This window comes from Euwallacea fornicatus, chromosome 4, assembly GCF_040115645.1.
Source record: "Euwallacea fornicatus isolate EFF26 chromosome 4, ASM4011564v1, whole genome shotgun sequence".
NCBI lineage: Eukaryota > Metazoa > Arthropoda > Insecta > Coleoptera > Curculionidae > Euwallacea > Euwallacea fornicatus.
In genome coordinates this window covers 1,134,645-1,159,758 of record NC_089544.1, presented here as the reverse complement: position 1 = coordinate 1,159,758, position 25,114 = coordinate 1,134,645, and the positions used below count along the sequence as shown (strand labels likewise).

Here is a 25,114-nt window from a genome sequence, read left to right as displayed (position 1 = left end):
TCTCAAACGCGCTTAATTGATGAAAATTTCGCTGCATTCTGCATATGGGCATAGTTGATTAATCTAAAAGCACTTTCTAAGGACACTATAGAGCAGTAAATGATGTTTTGACGTCACATTGTTGATATTTTAGTGGAATTTTTATAGTAAAAAAAAACGAAAATTCGTGATAACTCGTAAATACATTGATAAATATGGCTGAAAATTCAATCGTTTTTTGTGATCCCTCATACAAACGTGCACACCAGACGTTATTTAAATAAAACCATGTTTACCGGGTGTTCTCTTCTCTCTCACGCAGTATATTTTACTGCACACCACTTTGTCTTTTCTTTGCGGTACTTTACACCCCATTAGTTTCTCAGCTAAATAAAGAGAGAACAAAATTGAAAACAGAGACCTCACTATTGTTGGATGTTTGCGAGCGATAATGCCCTTCTATATTTTTGCAGAACACGTTTTTAGTATGGAAGAGTTCATAGTGTCGGAATTTATAAACATATTCAAGACATCGGCAATGACAGAAAGGTAAAAGGGCCTCTACGAGAGATAGAATGTTTTTTAATTTTTTTCCTCGTAGCTGAAATCCGTGACATTCCTTTAACATAAAAAGCTCACAAAAAATCCACATGAGATAAAACATTTCAATTATACGACGACGGCAGTAGCAATTATTCGAGAAGTGCCCAAAGAGACAACTAAAAAGTAAAGACTGCAGAAAGGCCACTTGTGTGTTTTTCACTGTTGTTGGTACAAATTAGCTTTATCTGGAATTTATAGCGGAAAGTTCATCGGGAAAATGTCCATTGAGCTGACAAAATAGAATTAGGATCGCAGATTTGAATGTAGGAGTGGTCTAGGGAAATATATTATTTAGAAGAAACAATGGGAAAAAAAGCCGTAAAACACGTAGAAATGCCAAACATTAAAACACTGCGGAGATAAAATTTATTATCCGACGTTTATGGCCCTTAAATTGCTCTGTTTTTGGCGATAACTTTTTTAGGGCACGCATGCTAAGCTCTAAACGCTATTACATTGCCTAAAAGTTTCTCGTTTTGATGCGCTTTTATTAAAAAAAGCCCTTTGTTCCCCCATATTAATATAATATCACAAAAAGCTGAAAGATGTAGTTTGCCAGATAGTCATAAACACTTAAATAATTTATCACGATCAATGCTACCAAAGTGCCCCATTGGAAATATCCGTTCAGCAAGTTCCTTCCGTATTATTTCATTGGGAAATATGATTGTTCATTTATTTCTCGCAGTTTAAATTAATTTTATAATGGTCCCTAATTCCGACAAATTATTTACAAGTCAAACGAATAAAGAGTGCAATTTATTAGGTTAAAGCCGTATTTATATTCGGTGGGTCTCACATTCGTGCTAGCACTGGAAGGACCATCATGTACAGGGTTATTCCCCGTATTTTTCCTCGACATTAAAGTCTTTATTTTTGGAAATAGAAATATGTAATTAAGACAAAATGTTTTAGTTTTATATTGTGAATTATCAGAATCCGCCGTCGGATGAAACGAACGAGCATCGTAAAGCTGTCAAAAATGGCAAGTCGTGTTTTTTTAAATAGACCACCCTGTACATTTATATCTTTTTGGAATCTGCGCGCCTCCCTGATTTCAACTGTATAGATCTGTCATGCATTTGTTCTCGCCGCGTGCCCCGTGGACACGCTTAAAACTTTCATTCTCAAATCAAACTTGCTATGGAAAAAAACATGGCTGCAGCTAGCTGTCATTGTTTTGTAAACGTTGTCAGTAGTAATATTGCCAACAGACCGCAACGAAATAATTTCCCATGGGATATTCTGTTGGAGAAAAATTAAATCTAGTTCGACTCTATCATGGAAATGGAGGAAATTCTGAAAGAACACGCCAAAATTTTCGACACCATTTTGCAAATATGCAAACCCCATGTAGCAGAACTACAAGGAATATAATTTTTAAAAATTTGAAGAGGCGAAGAAGAAAGAAGGAAAGAGAGAAGAGAAGTGTGCAAGAGAGAGAAATTGATTAAATATATTGTTGTATCAAAATGCAGGTTAGTTCAGGTTAAAGTTAACGATTTGATTATTGAGAGCACTTTTCAGTAACGCAACGTTTCAATATTTTAGAAAATCCTTGCAGTTCAATACCTGCAGTGGCCCGAATGTTTCATAAACCTTAAAAAAATGTTTAAAATGTTTTGAAGAAACGTAAGTACAAGATTAAACCAGTTCCTGGATTGAACGAAAGTAATGTTATTCAGAGACAAAATTTTTGTGGTGAAATATTAAGAATGTTGGCAGAAGACTCAAATTTGCCCAGAAAAATTATATTCACAGATGAAACTTCCTTTTTACGACATATGGCACGTTCAATCGGTAAAATAAACGGTATTGGAGTACGAAGAATCCTCATGAGCACCAAGCAGTCAAAATTCAGGGCCGCAAATCGATGAACGCGTGGTGTGGAATTTTGGACAATAAAGTTTCGGGACCAGTTATTTTTGAAGATTCCTTAACTGGTAAGAAGTATAAAAGATACTTAGAAAGTGAAATTGAAAATCTTTTAGAAGAGGCACCAAATCGAGATGGGCTTGTTTGGTTACAGGACGGAGCACCTCCACATAACGTCCGAAGTGTCGCCAATTTCCTAAATGTTAACTACCAGATGTGGATAGGCAGACCCGGACTAATTAGGTGGCCCTCAAATAGTCCCGATTTAAACGTAATGGACGTCTTTTTATGGTTTTTTTTTGTAAAAGACAAAATTTATTGCGACAGACCTGAAAATCTCGAAACGCTTCGAAATAAATTAAACGAAGAAATTTTGTTGCTTAACACAGAAAATAACCATTTTATTGGTAATGCATTGTTAAAATGGAAAAATAACATAACCAAATGTTCCGAAGTGCAAGGAGGATATATAGAAATATAGAAAAATAACTTACGAGCTGTTAAAATGTAAAACGTTAGTGGTTACTTGTTTATTTTTTATTTAAATAATGTTCTTTCCATGACAACTTTAACTTGAGAATGAAAGTTTATATAAGTATATATATATATATTTGAAATCAGGGAGACGAGCAGATTCCAAAAAGGTATCAATATACAGGGGGCTCCATTTAAAAAAACACGACTTGCCATTTCTGACAGCTTTACGATGCTCGTTCGTTTCGTCCGACGGCGGATTCTGACAATTCACAGTAAAAACTAAAACATTCGTCTTAACTATATTTTTCTATTTCCAAAAATAAGGACTTTAGGGTCGAGGAAAAATATGGGGAATAACCCTGTACATGCGACATATCGTAGAAATTATAGGCGCACAATCATAGTATGAAGAATATTAGAAATTTAGTCGTCATTTTTTCCGAAATATGTGTATGTTCATGACTCGCTAAATGACTTCACCATTACATTTCTGGTTGATTGAAGTCAAACTGCTCTATGACTTCCACTATCCATAAAATATTTCCTAACGAGACAACTGATTGACTTCCAATAGGAAACGTTCCAATCAAGTAGTTTAATTGAGGGGAGCTCGATAAATAGGTACTGCAAATTAAATCAAACCCTTTGACGGTAAACCATTGAATTTGTGTTGCAGGACTTTGAGGCCCATCCTTGTAAACAGGCCTCCGAGATGAAGCATGAACAGGTACTAAGACTTTGTTAAATCATTCAGTTAAAAGCAGAGATCCGCAAACTATTGCATTTTCCGATTAAAATTTACGAATCCTCACCCTATAATGTGGTTTCATCCAGATTAAATCCTGTTCTAAGGAATATCGTTTCCTTAATGGCATTATTAATCGGCCGTATCTAAACATGATCTGACACGAAACGGATTTGCTTGGAGCTTGGTGTAACAGGTATACATACACACACTCAAATGGATCAAATTAGTTCTCAAAGGAAATGAGCCAATTATATTAATTAGAATGCGAGTATCGTTTGGTTATATCAGGGAATTAGTTGAGGATATTTTGGGAACATATTAGTTTAGATGTGGGTTTAGGCTGAAAGGATCAGTCCCATAATCGGAGTGAATTAATAGGGAATTAGAGTATTTTCGATCCTTCATTTTTCATCGGCGATGATTTTACTAAGGAGCTTCAAATCCAGCGATTTCTAGTCTTTCTGCAGTCATCCACCTCTAAATAGGCCTTCCAAGACGATCTTGACCTTCCAAGAAAATAGTTACATTTCCGTGTTATACACATCTTCCGGTACATACTTTTTCGCCAATACTTAGTTTAACTGCCTCAGCTACACTACTCACCACAATTAGGGGACATTATGTTATTTATGAATATAAGATTTTCATTCAATTTTATTCGCCTATTTCCTTCAGGACCATAACAATTTTACGGGTTTAAACGGGAAAATGAGGCCTAGGATAAGTCTCCGCCGATTTTACAGGGTTCAACTTGAGTTCTCACAAGGAGTATAAAAGCGCTACTTAGGTACCAGTCGAATTTTTGTACTCAGGAATAAGTGGTGCGCAATTTTTTGGTTTCGTCATTCCTGCAACGAGCGAGCAACATGATTTGATGGAAAGAGAGGCGTGGCTCGCCATATGGCAACTCGAAGCTGACCGAACGCAGACGCATGTTGCCCAAATGATTAATGTCAGCCAAAGTGCAGTTTCCAGATCGTGGCAATCGATTTCTTGAAACAGGAAATATTAGAAGAAGACCAGGACAAGGCCGACCATCGACGACACCACCGAGAGAAGACCGACTTCTCCAGTTGCTCGCGAGAAGAAATCGCCATGTTAATGCATCGTTTCTAAGAAGCGAGTTTGACCGTAATAGCGGAAGACTTGTGTGCACTCAAACCATAAGAAATAGATTCCAAAATGTCGGATCGAATGTCCAAAAAACCAATGGTGTGAATTCACTGACTGTGGAACACAAAAGAGCAAAAAGAGCGTGGGGTGAGTTTCATCGAAATTGGTCCCATAATGATTGAAGGTCGGGCACTCTTCAGTGGCGAGTCTAGGTTCACTGATAATCGCCATGTTTTGATTCGGCGTTAACACGGAACCCGAAACAATGATCAGTTTATAAGAGAAAGATCTCACTTTGAAGATGCCGGTATCATGGTATGGGCTGGTATTAGTCGTGGCAGGCATACAACTCTATTTCATTGACAATGGTGCCTTAAACACCAACAAGTACCTTAACGAAATTCTTCAACCTATTATAATGCCGTGTGCTGGAGCAATAGGTAATCAATTCATATTTATTGACGACAATGCTCGTCCTCATCGCGCTAACATCGCGAACAGTTGGTTGGATGAAATGAATATTGGGAGAACGGTGCGGCCTGCCACTTTTCCAGATGGAAATCCAATTGAGCACTCTTGGGATACTTTGGAAAGACGTGTTGCACGTAGAAATCTACCACCTCGAACTATTCCAGATCTTCGAAATGTGTCAATTGAAGAATGAAGTGGAATTTGCCAAGACGTCTTTGATGGCTGGATCGAACCAATGCCATCACGTTGCCAAGCCTTTTTAGCAGCAAGGGGGGGCCATGCTCGTTATTAAAAATTCATTTTTGTGCCGAGTTAATAAATCACGAATTCAAATTACGTTGGATAACCATCGCCTTTTAATTTGAAAATTTCCACAATTTTAAACAGGACTGTCACATCTGATTAAAATTTGAACAAGAAGAAGTACTTTGTTTTATCAATGAAATAAGTTCATGATGCATTTCATGTGGCACAAAAAACTTTTAAGACGGTACTTTCATATGTCTCGTAATGGCTTTGACCAGTGCACGATTGTTGCAATACGATTTTAAATTTGATAAATAACTAATTGTTTAACGAAATTTTCCGCATTTGAATTGCATATTAGATATAACAAACTTTTCACGTCATAAAATATTGCCCACCAAGTAATAAAACCTGCTTTAAAACTAATACAGCCTCAAGTCTCTGGACCAATTTAAGCTCAGCAAGTTTATTTGTCCCTCGGGATATACCTCCACTATTAAGTGAATACCCCATCCTGATGTCGACAAAGTCCACAAAAAGTTCATAAAATATTTAGCACATCTTTTATGGAATAAAATGGCACAATCGACAGAGGCCCCAATGGATTTCATGCCTGGGACGCATCAATAAGCTCCTTCTTTTTAGAGCTTTTTTACGTCATTTAGAAAACTTTCGGTACTCCTTATTACTTTTTGGGCTCTTAAAATGCGAGAAAAGGGCGTTAGCAAATGGCGAAATCCTCCTAGGATAGCTCTTTTACCGAGTGTGTGTATTAAAACACTGGAAAGTTCAACACTTGGCTCTGGAAAGGCGCTTATTTTAAGCCCATAGGTTTACCTTAGGAGTGATTTGTATCTGTCGATTGCGATAAAAAAGTCTTTAACTTTAACGTACACGGAATAGCTTTTCCTGCGGTAAAATCCAGGCTTATATAGGCAAAATCTGTATTGGGTTCGATTATTCGGAGATTTATAGATTGTCCAAATGAATTAGAAAATAAATTAGAAAGTTCGCTAAACTCCTTATATTGTGGTCACTCGATCTTCATTTTGGTTTAAATTCTGAATTTACTCACCAGTTAATACACCTATTCATTAAAATCGCAGAGCTATTTTCGTATACAAACCTGTTTAATTCAAAAAGTTCGAGCTGCAACTCCCTTGATAGTCGTCAAAAGTCGTAAATGAATTTATCATCAGAGGGTTAGTAATTTCGAGTACTGTTTCGGACATTGCTGAAAAGTTTAAGCACACCAGGTAAGGAAAGTTAGATTGAAACAGCAGAGACCTATAGTGTAACTGGATAACTTTCTATGAAGCGGTTGATTTATTTAAGACGTGAAATTTTGTTTACTTGGACATAAATTAGATTTCAGATAGTGAAATGATTGTTTACCTTTCCCTCGAGTTTCTTTGCGAACTATTATGTCGGAGGACGCACGAATTGAACGGGTGGACTGCCGGGCGCACTTATCTAGAACTGGAAATCGTCTGTGTTATCTTAAAACTCTGAATAATGCATGTGTCCATCCGAATGGACGCGCGGTAACCTGTGGCTGCCGCCAGTTTTGTCATAGCAAGAAGGGTCAAAATCAGAACTCCTATCTTTAACAATTTGTATATCTGCGCTGTGTCCAAACGAAAGCTCCGAAGAGCACGGAAATTAAGTCAGTTATCGTAAAATTAATGCTTCAGGCCCAGGCAACAGTTTTCTGTTTTATCGTGTAGAACTCGTTGTTGTCATTTGAAGATTTTCAATTTAGTCCGTCCTGTACATGCTGAACAACTCACGAGTCACCTAGAGAGACCAGCAAATTTTCAAGACATACTTTAATTTGTTTAACGATATGCGGTAGCAGTCAAAAGTAGAGAAACACACTTTTTAATTCAAAAATTAAATATATTTAATCAATATTTTGTTCAATCGCCCTTATTTAATAAAACTGCCCTACATCCTCTTTTCATGGAATCTAATAATTTATTAATTGTTTCCAGCCCGATCGGGTTCCAGGCATCTTCTAGTGCACTAAACAGTTCTTCCTCGTTCGCAAATTTATCCGAATGATCCTGTCTCATTTTTTTATCTATCACGTCCCAGAGGTTTTCAATGGGGTTCGAGTCCGGACTGTGGGGAGGCCATTCCATTACACTGACATTATCGGTGGCGAAAAACTCTTTGATAATATTGGCGGTATGCTTTGGATCATTGTCGTGTTGAAAAATCCATTTAAGAAACGTGTTATCTTCCGCAAATGCCGACATAGAATCTCTTATAAATTCCTGTATCGATCCATTATTCCATCTAGTCTTACAATTGATCCCATACCAAATCCAGAAAAGGAGACCCCCAAACTATCAATCCGCCACCACCAAACTTAACAGTGCTTTTTGTGAACTTTAGATTATACCTTTCATTAATAGGACGTCGTATGTACTAAATACGAATGGGAATAAATCGAATTTACTCTCATCCGAAAATAGTACTTTTTCCCACTTCTCATTGGTCCAGTTTAAGTGTTCTCTTGCGAATCTAAACGGGCCACTAATTTTTCTCCGAAATTAAGGGTTTTCTTGCGGGCCTTCTTCCGTAACAGTCATTTTCTCCAAGTACTAGATGATGTTCCTAACTGCCCATTTTCACTGCAGATATCCACCGCTATGTTCTTCGGATCTTCTCTGGAGGTTCCCACCATTCTTCGATCGTCACTTTTTGTGGTTTTACGAGTTCGGCCAGATATGGGAAGAGTCCTCATAGGTCCCCCGTAAATTAAAGCAACTGATAATTTCATTTATAACAGATCGATTTAGATTTAATTCGCGCCCAATATGCGATCGCTTCCTACCTGATTTATATCTGGAAATAATGAATTTTCTCACATCCAAACACACAGGTTTTCCTCGAGGCATATTGGAAATGATTGTATTTGTATACAGGGTGGCGCATCGAAAAGGGAACAGAGGAATCTTCGCGTATTTAAAAATTTAAAAAACGCTCGGACGCGTCAACTTCATATCCGAGGGGGACGCATTCTAAACGTATACTCGCTCCTTTCGCATCAACCCCCTAGCTGGGGCGAGTTAAACCCCTGAAATCTTAAACGGAAAGTAGGGTCGAGTAGTACCTCGTTTGAAAGATCTTTCGATTCTCGTTAAAATGGTACCTAATTTGGCTAACTTCGATCAAGCGATTTTCAAAAAACCCGAAAAAATTTGTTCAAGAGATGTATCATCTGGTGCGAATTATGATGTGATGATTCCAGGTCAGAGGAAAGTATATCTTCGATTTAGTTCATTTTACTTGTTTCGAAATAAATATGAACGTTCTCTACTTTTGACCTTTGCCACCGAATGGTGCAATTTAATTCGCGGCAATGCGAGATTCCGTTCGTTCTGAGATCGGATTTAATCAGACTTCGTCATGCAGATGTGTCGCATCTCGGAGAATGCCCCAGCCCCTCGGCCATTTGACCCCGCGAGCGACGACGCACCTACCCCTGAAAGCTTATTATACATTTTTAATTACTAATTCAGGGTACAATTTGGTAAAAAACGGATTCTCTTTTAAAGCAGCGTCGCTTATTTCAACAAGATCACGGTTCTAAAAAAAACTCTGCATAAAAGTACAGAAGTCGAAGTCTTAAATAATGCATGAACCAAAGTCGAAAAAATGCCCTAAGGGTATAGGTCAAGGAATCGTCTGAGAGAATCCTATCTCCAGGGTTTGAGCTCCTTTAAAATTTAAATACGTCATAATGGATTACGGAGATCAACAAGTAGTTTATAAATTTCCTCCGACACTTTTCCATTGGAGTACACATAAAGTCACTTACGTAATTTGAAATTTCATTCAGGCAAAACCTAAACTCGCAACGAGAAAAACTAATTCCAAAAAAAAAACGGGCACTAATGACGTTTTTAACAAAAAAGCACTTTAATTGGGACAAGTGTCGGAGCACATCCATTTCATTTGAAAAATGTGATTTTACTAGGCACAATGGCAATTAGCTAAGCAGACCGTGGGAAAATTCATTATCACACTAAAATGGCTTTAAGTCGTATACGATTTTTTTGTTTGTCCATTCGGATGGCCTGCTGTTACGGTTATTGGAACTGTTGGGCTTTTATTGTTAAGCATTAAAATGCGGGAAAGAAGCATCAAAATCAAAACCTTCATTGGAAAACATCGTTTAACTTTTACAGCGTGTTTTCCAGATTGAATAGGAAGTGGAAAGGCTGCAACATGACGTGCGATCTGTTTCAGAAAAGTTCATTGGAACATTATGTAAATCGAACTGGCTTCTCCATCTTACAGCCGGACCAACTCGCAAATGAGGTACTAAATTGACAGTTTGTAGTGGATATTGGCACTGCTCACCGCATTTACCCCACGTTTTAACCATTTTCATTATGAGCCGTATCACCGTCTTGCTGCGGTTATTTTTTCCTGGCCAGGTCCACCGTCTTTAGTCTGCCGAAGTGTATCGGAATTAATTAACTGCACCACAATGGTGATTAAAAAAAAAATCAATTTTAACGGGTGAAATGTAACGACGTCAGTAACGACGTAAACGGGATGTTGCGTAAGTTCGCTGGTTCCAAGCCGACGGCGGCTTACCGTGCAACCCCTACCCTGGTATCGGTAATGGATCTTAATTAGAATAACAGCTTGAAATGACAAATATGTAATTTAATCGTGGCACCGAGAAACTCTCTGGCTAAGATGTGAATTGACCAAAATCACTTCTCATTTCACTAAATTTGAATTAACGATTTTTAATCTTTACAGTCACGTAAAGCCCTTCTAATTCGACATTCGGCTCGTTAACTACACCTTACCATAATTCCTGAAAATTCGAAAAAAGCACGTTTATGGAGCCATATGCATGTTTATCGTTTTAATCGGATTCCGGAAAAATTTACCCCAATTCGCGTCCCAATGAGGGTAAGTTTACCCAACAGCTGATACCCTTCATCAAGCTTGTACCGCTTATTTAATCTTTTCACATTTTAAAGGTCCTTGTACGGATTTTGTCACGGAAAGGGCAACGCGAAAACTAAAACAAATCTTGGAAAGTAGGTCATTTAAAGTAGTGAACGACTTTATTTTTACAAACTTGCGTGAGGAACCTTCCATTTAGCTAAGCTCAATTCCATTAAGTGGAGCCGAGTGATCTATGCAGTAAGAATGCAAATGCAGACGAACCTGCTACCCGATTCAAGTCACGTACCGCACAGACCCGGATAGAATCTGTGGCAACATTCGCATTAATGTGGTACAAAAACCGATTGACGTCAGAACGGTCAAATTCGGGAGATGTCCCCGGTTATCTGATTAATTCAATGTTTCTGACACATTACACAATCTGCGATATTTAATTATAGTGATAAGCGTACTTCTTTCACGGTATGCAGTGGGGACGAAGGGCCGTTGCTGCTTCCTTCCCGTTTAAAAAACTCTACTAGGGAAGCGATGACCTCTCTGCGCTGACCAATTAACTTTTTGCAATACCGAAAAACACTAATAACAAACTTTGCGTGTACGTGCAACTAGAACTAAAGTTGGTATATTCACACTAGTCTGCGTTGTCAAAAGGGCTCACATACAGTGTGTCCCAAAAATATCCGGACGCGCCCTTTTTAAAGATTTCGCGAGTCCTAATTAAACAAATTAGTTATTTTTTTATTTTATTTTTTTACATCAGAACTATCTTTATCGATCATTTATTTACGGGTCTGCGTAAAAAAGAGCAGAAAATCACAATAATTTGTATTCCAATTTTAAAAAAATCTAGAGAACCGCTAAAGGAGCCACAAAATGATTCACAGCCCAACAAATGGATTCTTACGCACTTGGAATGCACTTTTTGCTTGCTGAATGCAGATGTGGCAGAGTAGAGATAGAAATAATATCCCACGTGGGTCGGGTACCAAACGAAAGTAACGTCAGTTTCGATAAAAGGCGATTAGTAATATTTCGTTACGAAAAAAGCAATTCCTGTAAAAAGATTGGGGGAATGCTCCAATTAAGTAAGAGCACGGTTGGAGACATAGGCCAACGTCATAAAAATGAAGATAGAAGACTTTCAAAGAAACAAACGGATGAACCGAAATTGTTAAATGAGAGGGGCAACCGCTTCCTAATGAGAACCATTAAGAAGGCCCCCAAAGTTCGTGCTCGAAAATTGAAAATCCCGTTGGAAAATCATTCTGAAAAATGGCCGGTACTGAGACCATTCGTCGGTGGGTTAGAAACCATGGACAACGCGGCAGGGTGTGCAGGAAAAGGTCGTGGCTGAGTAGTAAAAAAACATTAAAGTGCGATTAAATCCTGCTAGAAAATTCACTTCTAAACCAGATAATTATTGGAATAATGTAATTATTAAATTTTCAGCCACCTTTATCAATGTATTTATAAATCATCAGGAATTTAAGTTTTTTTTTACTATAAAAATTGCAATAAAACATCAACAATATGGCTGCAGAATATCATTTATTGGTCTTCAGTGTGCTTTTAGATTGATCAAATACGCCCTGAGGCGGAATGCAGCGAAATGTTCATCAATTGGGCGCGTCTGAGAGGTCTCTATTAGTGGTTCTACGAGAGGCGGATGGGTCATTTAGGGAAATTATTTAAATAAAACCATTTTTACGTGGTGTTCCCTTTTCTATGCCACGCAGTATATTTTAGGCTCAGACGGACGTCAAATGGTACGGATAACAGCAAAATGAGGAACCGCGGAAACGACACGTCGGTGCAACGGTAGAACATGGGGGAGGCTCAATTTTGGTTTGGAGGTATATGTCACCACTGGGAGTCGATGAATTAGTTCTCATCGATGGTATTACGGACAAAAACGCGTTTTTAAATATTTTCAGACGAAATTTACCGAAAAATGCGGAAAACGCGAGCACATTAAATTCGTTCAAGCTATACGAAGGCAATATGATCCAAAACATAGCGCTCTTATTGTTCGCGAATCGCTGTTGTGCAATTGTCCTAAAGTGCTTTGAACCCCTCCTGAATCTCCAGACTTAAATCCGATGGAAAATGCACTGCATGGTATTATTTGGAAAAACAACTTAAGAAAGCACGGAACAACATCGAAAACAGTGTTGAAAACCGGGTTGCAGGAAGAATGCACTAAAATTGGTTTAAACTATTTAAGAAAAATCGTATTTTTTACGCCTGGACGTTTGAAAAGTTCAGGTGGGGCAAAACGTGGTCACCCAACATACCAATTTAATAAATTATGTTAATTATTTATCTTAAAATCAGTATTATAGATATAGCAGTTATGTATTGGTTAGTACCGTCCGGATATTTTAGCGAGGCGTTTGTTGGTTCTCTAGACTTTTCCTCGAAATTGGAAAATAAACTATTATGATTTCGTGTTCTTTTTCTGTGTGCAGGCCCCTAAATAAGGGGTTCATAAAGGCATTTCTGATGTAAACCGGCACCAGTAAACTGGCAATTTGGCAGAATACGGCGGAAAATTGGTTGGCACTTAAGGAAGCACAACCATAACGGCAAAATGAAATGGCGGAATGGCGAAGGCGCAAGGTCAAAACGGACAAACCTCCGGCAAATTTGGCGGCACCGCACCTTGTTGCCGACATTGTTGTTAACAATTCCATTATTCACGTTCATGTTAAGTTTAAACGTTTCGCTAAAACATTTTACGGGTAAGTCGCCCTTGGGTCCAAGCACTACAAGTTGCAGTTCATCCGCATAAACACCGTTTACCTGGAGGGGGAGTCTCCGTTGAAAATTTTTGGTATTTTCAACGTGGTCGCCTACAATCAAATCACGAGTCGCATCGACTTTTTTACGGTGGACGACCTATAGAAATCGGGACACAGTTCCGGGGGTACTTCTGGCACTTTTCTCTTGAGAAAAAACAAAAAAGGTAAACCCCTAACATTCCCTGACGATCGTTAGTTTTTGTTTATACCACATAAAGTTGTTCTCAATACTTTCCAGTCTCTTCCGATACTCATAGAACCGAAAAACTTCAGCAATAAAGATAATTGTGTCGCCTTGAACGCCGCAAAAACTAATAAATCACACTTTGGACTCCACTCCAAAAATTAATTAATTTCCAACGGGCAATTTCGAAGCGTAGACGCCTGAAGAAGAGCAATTAGGAATATTCTAAGACTGAGATAAAGTCCTAAATTGTCGAAGTTTTCGGTTGGACCCATCAGTGTTTAATGCTTAAAGAATTTTGTCGAAACTGCCTCGGAGTTTGCAAAGAGTGTTCGCTATCACCAGTGAAGCCAGGCTGGAGGTAGTATTTATTTTGTGCACTTTGAACAATAAAAAAATATCCCTTTGATTGAAAAACATTAACAAAACTGAAGTATCTTTTCGATTTTAAACTAATTTAATTCTCAAATTCTGCATTTTGTCGGGGAAGTACCCAACATTACTTATTGAGTCGGGACACCTAAATTGTGGTTCAGTTGATTGAAACCCAACACCCTTAATAGCATAAAGAAATTACTGGGCACAACTTAGGTCTTAGACTAAACAGAAATTATATTTTTTATTCCGTTGACGGGGTACTACTCAAAGGCGACCAGTCAGCTTTGGGCGACCAGTCAGCTTTGGGCGACCAGTCAGCTTTGGGCGACCAGTCAGCTTTGGGCGACCAGTCAGCTTTGGGCGACCAGTCAGCTTTGGGCGACCAGTCAGCTTTGGGCGACCAGTCAGCTTTGGGCGACCAGTCAGCTTAAGGCGACCAATCAGCTTTGAGCCTCTGCGATATCAACAACTCTTTTAACTCTCACTTTCGCCCTTGGTTTTGGTGCTTGCCGCCCTAGTAAGGTACCTCTGACTCGCTCATTAATCACTAATATCTAACTGTCGACACGAAACCCTTTATAAGTACAAACTTGGAAGTACCAAGAGTCATTGGTCTCTTGTCGTTCTCTCGTATTATTTTAGTACCTGTTGTTTTTAGACTTAAGTTCAGTTGTTCAGTGTCGTTTTGTCTTGTTTTGAATAAAACTTAAAGTGTGATCCTGCATCAGGTGTATGTTTACAATCGGTTGAGCTGTGGTCCTTCGATAACTCAACCTTTGGCATTGTAAGCGAAAGCGCCCCCCTTTGTGTTGGGGTAAGACGCCGAATGCCAGATTACTCTGACATATTGGTCCTTCGAGCCTGATCTGGGTCCCGTTAACTAAATGCCTCGTGGATAAGAAACCAGCAAACTCCTTTGTGGTGGAGTAAGCCACCGATGCCAGATTACTCCCACACGTTTATTTCATAGGTTGTCAATGGTAGGCAACCAAGTTACATTTTCTCTTCAGTTCAGCCAAGAGACTTTTCTATTATACATGTGCGTACTTATATGGTCCGTGGTGGCACCGTACCATGACATTTATTTATCTGTTACGTATGCAGGTATCCGTTAGAAGTATACCGCGTATTGCTGCTGCCGCTCCCACTCCATAAAGCTTTGACACTCTCTTTACTGGACAGTCCTTTTGATGTATCCGTTGTTAATTTAGTTAAATTGTATGCCTAACACACCGTGTCTGGGAATTCGATGAGCATTTTAAATAAATTCACTTAAAATAAATTGTTCTCTATCTGAAAAAGCCGCAGGCCGAGCTGTACAAATAAGTAAGTAGTTTCATAAATATGCATAACCAAACAAAAACATGTTTAAAAATATGCCACTTCGTATGAATGAAAAATGTGAATTGCTAAGCAAATAAGCAGTAAATGCAGGCAAATTTCCCTTTATGCAAATGTGCACGATGGTACTCGCATCGTTTCCGTTTCCATATCATAATTTATCTGACGAGCGCTCCTTCAATGCAGTTGATGGTGGCAAAGAAAGCAGGAATGATCACACAAAGTTCAAATGAAACTTTAGCATTACGATTATTTAAAATTCTTTACGGTAAAACTGAAATACCTCGGCTTTCGATATATCTCATTAATTCCATAGATTTCGAATCTGTTGAAAAATGGGGCCTGGTAAAAAGTTATCAAAATAAAATGGAGGATATAAAGGGCGGTTACACACTTCACATTACTCTTTACTTACGTTTATTCGGACCGATATTCTAACGTAATATATTTCAGTCAGACACAAATTTAACAACTCTTACATGTAGTGGTACTGGATTTGATATTGCTTTAGAGCTGAGGATTTATTTATACAATGTTACATTTCTGTAAGACAATGGTGACTAGCAAAGACAATAAAGTCGAGATGTATATTGCTCACTTAAAGGAACAAATTGTAGAGAATTCAAGTAATTCGAAGGTGCGTGAAAAAATGGTGTTTTGTGCAGAGGTGCAGAACGGCAAAATCAATTTCACCACCATTTGAGAAATAATCTTCGTCGGCGTAACGGTCTTAGGGATTCTGAAAATGATCGGTCAAATATTAAAAGAATGAATAACCTTTATTTCTGACATATTTTTAGGGATTAACAAACTGCCCTTGAGAATGAGATCAATTTTCGTTCGGTCGTCACTCCGGGAGTCTTCCTCTTCGCTACACAGAGCGACCCACATGTACAGAGTAACGTTTAAATTTTTCGAAATATCCAAAATGGAAAAAGGCTTTTAAGCAAAAGTTTTGGGGCTAATTCGTTCGCATATAATGACGACCCTGAATTTTTTCTGCATCTCATAGTCTCACGTCTGGAATGTCTAACCTTTTTTTTCCAAATGGCAATCTGCATTTTTTTTTCTTTTGGAACGGGCATCTCTTTTTATGCACATAAAAATGTTGGGGGGTTGCGTTAGGAAAATTTCGAAAAAAAACACAATAATATTTGTAATGTTGGAATTCGGTGTTTTACGTGCGCCTATGGCCATCGGTTTCATGTTTGGCTGGTTATTGAAAAATTGTTTACGTTTATTGATAAAGTGCAGTTAAAATGATACAAAATGGTACATTTAACCGGGAAAGAGCGTGTCGATATTTTAATAACGGCTGGTTTTGGACACAGGAAAAGTACCCAACAGGAAGGGTGTGTGTGCGTGTGCTTTTTAATGATGTTTACCCTAGCCCAGCCCCTATTACCCAACTTTGTGCGTCCAAAGTAGTAAAAAAATACAGAGAGACAGGCAGCGTTCGGGACAAACTTAAGACAGGCCGATCAAAATCGGTGCCTGCTGGTAGCCAAGCCATACAATTACCATTGGAAGTTCAAGAGAACCCAACGGTATCTACTCTCTCAAACTTCAGTTTGTAGACTCATAAAACCGGAGAATTTTCATCCGTAGAAAGTGCAGGTGCTGCAAGAACTTTCCGAAGACGATTTTGACAGGAGTTTGCGAAACTGCGAGTAATTTGTGTCAACAAAACCCACATTTTTTCCCAAAATTTTGTTTCCCGATAGAGCAACACTTATATGTTAAACGAGTCGGTCAATAGACATAATTATCTCATTTTTGTTAGAAGAAATTTTAACGGCGAAGCGGCATTTAAATCTATTGATTCAGAATGTTATTCGGGCGGTAAAAGCCTCTCATCCAAATCAAAACGATATTTCGTTTCGACAAGATGAGGCTCCGCTCCATTATGGAATAGAAGTGTAAAATTATTGAAATAATGTGTTTCCTAATAGATCGATTGAAAGCAGAGGAGCAGTGGAATGGCCCGCTCGTTCGCCTGATTTAACCCCCTGCGATTTTTTACAGGACCGCGTAAAGATCGGCGTGTGTGAAGATGGACTAAACAATTTAAACGACCTGAGGGCTCGAATAAATAACGCGTTTCGGAAAATAAGCGATTACATGTTGGAATATATAAGGCAAAGTTTTATGTAAAGACTTAATTTATGTATTGCACTTAATGGTCAACATTTTGAGAGTTTAGAGTAAATTTCAATAACCATCAAAAAGTGAAACCGACAGCCATAGGCGCGAGTAAAATAATGAATTCTAATATCACAAACTTTATTGACCAGACGTGAACTATGAGATGTAGAAAAATTTCAAGGTCATCATTATATGAGAAATATTAAGTACCAAAACTTTTGTTGATTTTTTTTATCTCGAATATTTCAATAGGTATAGAGGTTGTTCCAAGCACGTGGGTCACCCTGCGTTTCTCTTATGGGCCGAATATTAAAATTGTATTCGGCATTTGCTCGTGTTCCGGCGCCCGTAATGCGACGCAAAAATGGAGCCGAGAAGTGGAGAATCATACAAAACGGCCACGTGGGACCCAGTTTAATCTTTAGATGAAGTTAAAATCAAGTACTGGAAATGGGAAAACTCAACACAAGAAAATAACAAACCATTCGTTAAAGGCCTTCGTTAAAGCCTGTTTCCGAATTCGCGAGAAGCGACAGGTCTGCTCATAATTTATACAAAATTACTAACCATTGCAACGTCTGCAATATCTCTTTAGAGCAATCCGCAGGTGGACGAAACCCGTGGGGAAATAAAATCTCAAGTATGCCATACTTCAGAATTAGGAAAGTACCATGACAAAACTGTGACTGACAGGAATTTTATATCTATACAACATCTGGCAGAGTGTATTACTCATGTTGGAATTGTTGCGCAATAATGAAACTGTAAATGATATTTACATCACTGTAATGTTTATATGTACCAAAAAAGATATAAATTGTAAGACTAACTGAGGTCTAAGCTCGCTTAAAATTAGCGATAATCGAGTTGGCGATTGGCCTACTCACACATCAAATTTCAACGCATCAGTAACCTCCTTGTTAAGGCAAAAATGGGGTATTTCGAAACATTGAAGGGGAACTTTATGATGGGATTGAAACCTACAGTACCGCAAATCGGTACCGACATCGAAAAGATTTGATGGCGATTGCACAGAACTTACTCTAAATTATGGAGCATTGCGAGCGGTCATCAGGTAACTAACTTTCCCGATTTTCTCAAGAATAAATCTTAAGAAAGTGAAAAATGCGAATCAATCTCTAAATACTTTTTCCACGTTTGAGGCGGATTGTTCATCCCCTCTCTTGTTTATCACACGTTCATTGTTTTTGGGAGTTCCCGCATAAGGGGTCGTGGCAGCGGTGGAATTCCCCACTACTCCGAGTTGGAATTGCCTGAGAGTAATGTTCACCTATGACAGAGGGCTCAACCACCTACCGCCAAATGACCTCTACTGAGGTGGAACGCGTCGTTACAACTTAAAATCGGTTCATTGGGAGCGAATGTCCAGCAACCATAGCCCCAGACCCAGATACTCACCAACTAAGCGCTCGCTTCGTCACACGTTTTAACCTTAAATTTCGAACGGTTTCCGTCGTGTTATCACCACAGTTACTTTATCAAATATTCTTTCCGTTGCTGCTCGAGCATATTTTCCAGGTAAATACATTTCTCCTGTAATGCTTTATGTTCAATCTGCAACTCGTTTAAAATCTCATCTTTTCTGGCCACGGACACTTTAATCCTAAAAATGGATTTTGGCAAATAGCTCAAGATGTATACACGTATAAAGACATATAAAGGGAGCAATTTAGGAAATAGAAACGTTTTCAAAAGTAGTTTTGCGAGTAATGAAATATTTAAATAGAGACGAATATGTTCGTGTGGGCGAATATGGGTATAAATATTACGATTTAGTGATGATAATACAGATTTTTGAACGTTTAAAGTGCGATATTATGTGCAATTCACCTAGAATATAACTGCTGGATCTCCTTATCACGGTTGTTCTTCAGATGAGCGATTTCTTTCTCTAAAGTGCGGACTTCGTCGTTCATTTCTTTTCTTAATAAATCTTTTATGTTTTCCTTGTCTTTAGTAAAGTTTTCCGACAACTGAAATATGGTAAACATATATATCAACCATTTTAAATGTTCGTCCAACATTTTACCTGTCTAAATTCGGAAAGTTGGCTCTCCAGCTGCTTGGCTGTCGCCTTGAGGCCTATAATGGTCTCTTCGCTTTCAAGCAACTTCGTTTTTGTATCTATGAATTTAGTCTTCGACTCTTTTTCAGCTATCTCCAGGTCTTTAATTTCTTTTTCGTATTTTTCTCTAAGTCGCCTGAAATAAGTCATTTCGACGTTTTTGTGACGGACCAAATAGATACTAAATTGTAGGCGTTATAATAATTTTTAACATCATACAATGCCCAGCTAGCGTCATATGAGGCGAACATAGACAGCTAAAGAAATTCGATTCATCTAATAATTAAAGCAACTTAGTATTGAATCTACCCCGACGTGGGAAAATAATTTTCTAAATTTTCGCATCCTCCGCCATTGCATACTATTCTAGTAAGGTTTAAATTTCTCCCTCATAAGTTCTCATCATGTCAACCCCTCACTAAGTTACCTCAGTAGTGACAGTAGGTATAGGTCTCGTACACATGTCTTGGCATTTAAACCCTGCTACAACAGTGCGCAAATTCAGATTCGTGCAATACTCCGCAATTCACTTTCCCACTTCGGAGGATGAACTCAATCCCTCACAAAGCTATCTCAGATATCGATCCAGATTGAAACATACTTTATTCTGTTCTCAGTGCTCTGCTCCATCTGCGCCTTATTCTCACTTGCGTCGTTCTCCAACCTCTCGATGACGTTTTCAATCTCCTTATCCCTCTCTCGTCGGCACTGCTCCCTAATAGCACCCTCCTTGTCCAGCAGCATATTAAGCTGCTGCTTCTTGAAGTTGGACTGCCAGGTTTCGTACTCCATTTGAGAAGCTTCCTTCAATAACTTAATTTCATTGGCCTGTCGCCTTATTAGCACCTAAAAGTTAAATAATCAAAAAAGGAACATAAGCTAAAGTGTGACAACCTGCGTGCGCTCATCAAACTCTTCTTGCGCCTGTCTGATGGCTTTCTCTTTTTCCAGCAAAGCTTGAGCTTCCCGTTCTTCGCACTCTTTGATACGAGTCGCATGGTCGGCTTGCAAACGTCTCCTCTGTTCCTGGTATCCCCTTTCCTCAGACTCAACCAGTTTCTCGTATCTTTGCCTCATAACTTCTCTTTCATGTGCAAGAGCCTTCTCCCTTTCTTCAACTAATTGCTCTCGCAAGGCTTCACACTGTTGCTGCAGCTTTCTCGCTGACTTCAACTCCAAATCTTCAATTTCCCTTTTATGCAATTGTCTCAAATCTGTAAGTTGTTCTTGCTGACGCTTCTCCATACTTTGGAGTTCTGGTTCTATGCTCTTTACGGTAAGTTCCTACAAGTCCGTGTCGATTTCTTCCCCATGAACGTTAACTTGACTAACCTTGATCTTTTGGGTTTTTCCTGCGATCCATCGGTCTCGCTTAATTTTCTCACTGGCCACGTGCATTTCTTTCAACTTCTTAAACTCTACTTCGTGTTTGTGTTCCTGAGCCTTCATGTTTGTATTGTATCGATCTTCTAACACCTAAAAGGTACACTAAAATGCCTGCGGAACATGTTCGTTTTCTTAAACCTTCATCTCTTGTATCAGCCCTTCGCACTGTTGGTTTAAAGCTCTCTTGTCTTCGATTAGTTGATCAATAAACTTCTGATGTCTTTTCACGATCCCTTCATAATCGTCTTTTTGATGTTTGAGCTTTTTTTTAATGAGTACTTCAGTCTCTTTATTCTGCTTCATAATCTGCTCTCTTAAGTTAGATAGTTCATTTTGCAATAAACTAATAGAAGAAGTTTTATCTTTTAAGCTGAGACTCAAGTCAATTAATTGGCGAGCCAGTTCCGGTTTAGTCAACGAGCTCAAGTCATCTAAACTGAAAGAACAATTCATAGAATGTGTTGGAAACATGGAACGAGTTTGAGATTTTTAATTGAAATTAATTAAAAGTTGAATCACAAATTACAGAAAGTCCCTTATTTTTCCTACTTTCGTGCGGCAAAATCATTTTACCGCACGCTAACGTTTAATGAAACTTACAGTAGACGATAAAGGCGACACGTATACGTTCTTAAAAAAATGTTGTACCTAACACGTGCGCAAGTGTCTACCGCACTCAATTTCTGACCAAACACCTCTTCGAGTTCGTTAAGTTGCGATCAATGTGTATCACTTTCCGCACTTTTTAGGTAAATAACTATTACCGAGGGATCGTGTCCAAGTTAATGGATGGCTCCTCCACATTTGCCGCGAAAGTCGCATTTTCCTTGGCCCTCAATATCGATTTTGAACTATTTCTATCCATTTCGTCCAAAAATGAGAGTAGTTCGCTACAAATATCACACACATTATTATAATGAACGTTTGAACATATTTAAAACAAGCGTACTTGTAATTACCGCCATTGGTATTGTTGGAGTAAGCAGAATCCCAGCTTAATGCTTTATCATACTCATTCTCTTCCTCCTTACTTTTATAAGGTCGGTTATTGTTGCCGAAGAAACTGTCTTGGGTATCAATATCATTGTGTAATTCAAAACTTCTCTGAGTTACCACTGGCGAAAATGTTACACATCGCTCGTTGTTGTCTTTATTCTTTTTTGTGTCCTCATTATTACCTCCGAAACCATTAGAATTAAGAGCTATGTTTTCTTTGGGTTTGTCATCCATTTGACTGGGGTTAGAGCGGTTGATAATATCGGACTCATTGTCTTCAACTGCATACCGGTTTAACGTGTTATCAACCAAGTTTTTTACGGATGCTATTTTCAAATCTAAAATAGAATCTGATTTTAATGGACGATTTTTGGTAGTTAAAGGTTTAGTAGGAAAGGCCCCTCGATAATACTTACGAGACTTTTTATCCTCATTCTCCAACGCCTCCAAAATTGAGACTATATCATCCAGACTCTCCCCGGGGCTCACTTTTTCATCTTTTTGACTTTTACTAGTAGATTCTTTGCCACTGCAAGTGTTATCATTGCCACTAAATTCTTCGATCTCGCTTATGTTGTTCAAAAAATCGAGAAAACTTGCCTTTTTCGTTTCGCCTTCCTTAGGACTACGAGCGATCCAAGTCTCGACTTCTGGAGACTTCCTCATGGCATCACCACAATCTTTACCACCTTTAACTTGTCTGACCACAAATTTCGGCTTTTGGTCGGACTTCTTGTACGATGGTAATTTCGTTTTTTGGGTTGGATATTTCTTGGCACCGTCATTGTCCTTGGAAGTGGAATAACTAGCGGGAACGGTGGAATTGCGCTTTGGCTTAATTGCGATTTTGGCTTTATTATCCGCATTGTTAAATAATGGCGCCGGATTCAATTTCTCCAAATCCAGTTCAAAGAATTTTTCAAATTTCTTATCAGTGTCATCTTTAAAAATCTCATCCAAGTCTAAGTCGGAAATGTTAGGGAAGTTTTCCTGTTTTTTGGCCCATTTGTCGACGATTTTTGTGTTGTCAGTAAAATTGGAGCCGCCCGCTTCATGATCACTGTTCAGCTCTTGTAAGTATTTCGTCTCAGACTCAGTTTTCTGAACCTTCTTATCGATCCAATTCTGATACATTTCCGTTTCTTTACCACCGTCAGTTGCAACGTTTGACTCTAAAATTTCATAAATTTGGGAACCATTGCGGCCTCCAAAACCGTTTTTCTCGTTATAGCATTCAAAGGAAAAGTACTCGTTATCCTTGATGTTTGCATTAGAGTCTACTGCAACCGGGTCACACGCCGTAACCGACTCAGCTTTATCTTCCATTAATATTACGTCATACTTTACATCAATATACGCATTGCGAGCATTTTTTGGGCTAGTATCGAAGCATGACGTGCTGACGTCCAGTTTTTTCACTGGTTTGGGCGGCTTAGAGGCTAAGCCAGGCAGCAGCACGTTTGACTCTGAAATTGCTACTAGTAACTCACGTCTAGTGTGAACAGGGTTGGAGTTTTATTACCATTAGCCATTTCTTCGGCATTGTGAGTGGCTTCATCTGAAGAAAGTGAACAGCTGCTCAACTCGCAAGTATTTTCTTTGCTTACAGCTGGGAAGTCTGAACTGCTCTCGCTGTTTTCCTTCCTCTTGATTGGCTTGTACGACCTCCAAGATTTTATTTGTTCGGAGTACAAATTTTTGTACAAGTTTGTTGAAGGAAGTTCTTCTGACAAATGAGTCGTTAATACATTAATATCACATTCAAGTAGTTTATGAGAAAGCATTTGTACCGTCAAAGCTCTCTAGGCTGCTTCCTAAATATCCTTTGAAGAAATATGGCGCTTTCTTGGGTATATAGCCGGCCGAAAAGGGCCTGTGGCTCCTTCTAGAGAGTTCGTCGTCCTAAAAGGAACGAAAAAGGACGAACGTGCATATTCAAATGTATGTGCATTGACAAAACAAGTACATAATTTAAATAAATAGTTTCATTGGAAATGCCAATTGTAATTGTTGAGTGGCGAGTTGCGTCTAAATTAAATAGAGATAGTGCAAAATGAATTTTCTAACTCGATTAAGCACGAATTAAAAGGGGATGAGCGAATTTTATTATCTGTTGAATCAACAAAACTAGAAAATGGAGCGCAATATTTATCTCGTTAATTATGGACTACGGGGTGTTCCGAAGAACGCTGCAAATTAAGGCAAGAAGGGCATAGCGCCATGGGCGAGGCGTTTCAGTCATCAAATGTAAAGCAAATGTTTAATTCATACTTTTAGAATATGGCGCTTCTTGAGATTTCAGTCCTGCTTTCAGTGTTTAAAACTTGTCCGTCATAATACAGAAATCACTCACATAAACGTATCGATTTTAACACATTTCAAACTCACTTTGTGGTCGAAAGGTAAAGAAGGTAAGGCGGAAACCGGTCTGGTAAAGCACTTGCTTAAGAAGGCCTGGCTCTTAGCACTCGCAGTGGTCAATTTGTTGGGTGGCCTCTGTTCTAAATTGATCTGAAACACGATGTTCGTTTTGATCAAATTCGGTGAGTAAAATGGCATCAAAACTGGCACTGTGATCGACACGTCGCCAGCTGTAATGTCGAAATTCTATGTACTTAAAAACTTTCAACCTAACTGTGACTCGCCCTGTATAAATCTAACCATCCCTATGTTCGATAATGCAAGACATACCACTATTTCTGGAAAAATTTTTGCATGTTCTTTTTTACTGGCGACTAACGACGAAAAACAATTGCAAGCAGTGTTTCCCCTTACTAGAGTACTTACCTTATCCCCACTCAATTTTAATATTTCCTGCTCGTTTTCGGGACTCTTCGACATATTTTAATGGATAAAGACGCAAAAAGCTACTTAAATGTATGAATTAATAGCCCCCTCTTCTTAAATGGGCTTAAAGGGTCTGTAAACACCAAGTAAACACTTTGAAAGACAAATGAGGCACTTCTCAAATGGGTTATTTGTTGTGATTACTGACATGTATATTATGCCGTTACCCCGGTAACACAAACAATGTAGGGCTTAAGCAAGGGCGATATTACAAGGGTGGAAAGAACGGAAGTGGCACCTCTCTTTCATTATGCTGTAATTTTAATGACTAGAAGGGCCTGTTTTTGTCTCCTTGAGGATGTAGAAACACAATACTTGACAATGGAGAAGTGTCTTTAATTCAAAACATACACACCAAGTATCCGGTATTGAAAACTGAAGGATGACCAAATTCAATCCCTATTTTTTCGTCCGATTTCCTCCTCGGACATACTGTCATTTTTATAGCAAAGTTGAAAATGACGATGGACTGAGGACACGAATAATTTCGACCACGG

At 38.7% G+C, this 25,114-nt stretch overlaps 1 protein-coding gene and 1 long non-coding RNA gene across 5 annotated transcripts; one reads left to right on the top strand and one right to left on the bottom strand.

Annotated features, from left to right (window-relative positions):
* The first annotated feature begins 1,685 nt into the window (after positions 1-1,685).
* LOC136350945 (uncharacterized) lies at positions 1,686-3,057 on the top strand. The gene is made up of 3 exons (XR_010734225.1): positions 1,686-2,060; positions 2,134-2,525; positions 2,612-3,057. It is a non-coding gene; the product is annotated as an uncharacterized lncRNA (long non-coding RNA).
* A 12,445-nt stretch (positions 3,058-15,502) lies between these two features.
* dila (dilatory) lies at positions 15,503-24,747 on the bottom strand. 4 transcript variants are annotated; one of them, XR_010732000.1, is made up of 15 exons: positions 24,558-24,747; positions 24,159-24,281; positions 23,561-23,672; positions 23,293-23,496; positions 22,187-23,236; positions 21,724-22,108; positions 21,539-21,664; positions 20,913-21,210; positions 20,721-20,864; positions 20,283-20,672; positions 19,990-20,234; positions 19,353-19,524; positions 19,154-19,296; positions 18,722-18,926; positions 15,503-15,896 (listed from the first exon to the last, which is right to left on the bottom strand). XR_010732000.1 is itself a non-coding variant. In XM_066281292.1 (14 exons), the coding sequence occupies exons 1-14, from the start codon at positions 24,609-24,611 to the stop codon at positions 18,794-18,796; spliced, it is 3,579 nt and encodes a 1,192-aa protein (XP_066137389.1). In that variant the 5' UTR covers positions 24,612-24,747; the 3' UTR covers positions 18,683-18,793. The 4 variants fall into 4 exon arrangements, 1 of the variants encoding a protein (XP_066137389.1); XR_010731999.1 differs by lacking the exon at positions 15,503-15,896 and adding an exon at positions 18,285-18,659; XR_010732001.1 differs by lacking the exons at positions 15,503-15,896; positions 24,159-24,281 and adding an exon at positions 18,285-18,659.
* Positions 24,748-25,114: the final 367 nt, after the last annotated feature.

Excerpts from the sequence above, each read along its gene's own strand:
- dila (XM_066281292.1), bottom strand. The coding sequence starts at position 24,611 with ATGTCGAAGAGTCCCGAAAACGAGCAGGAAATATTAAAATTGAGTGGG. Across the intron at positions 19,297-19,352 it reads AACTTTCCGAATTTAGACAG|TTGTCGGAAAACTTTACTAA; the intron begins GTAAAATGTTGG and ends ACCATATTTCAG. Across the intron at positions 18,927-19,153 it reads ATCCAGCAGTTATATTCTAG|GATTAAAGTGTCCGTGGCCA; the intron begins GTGAATTGCACA and ends ATCCATTTTTAG.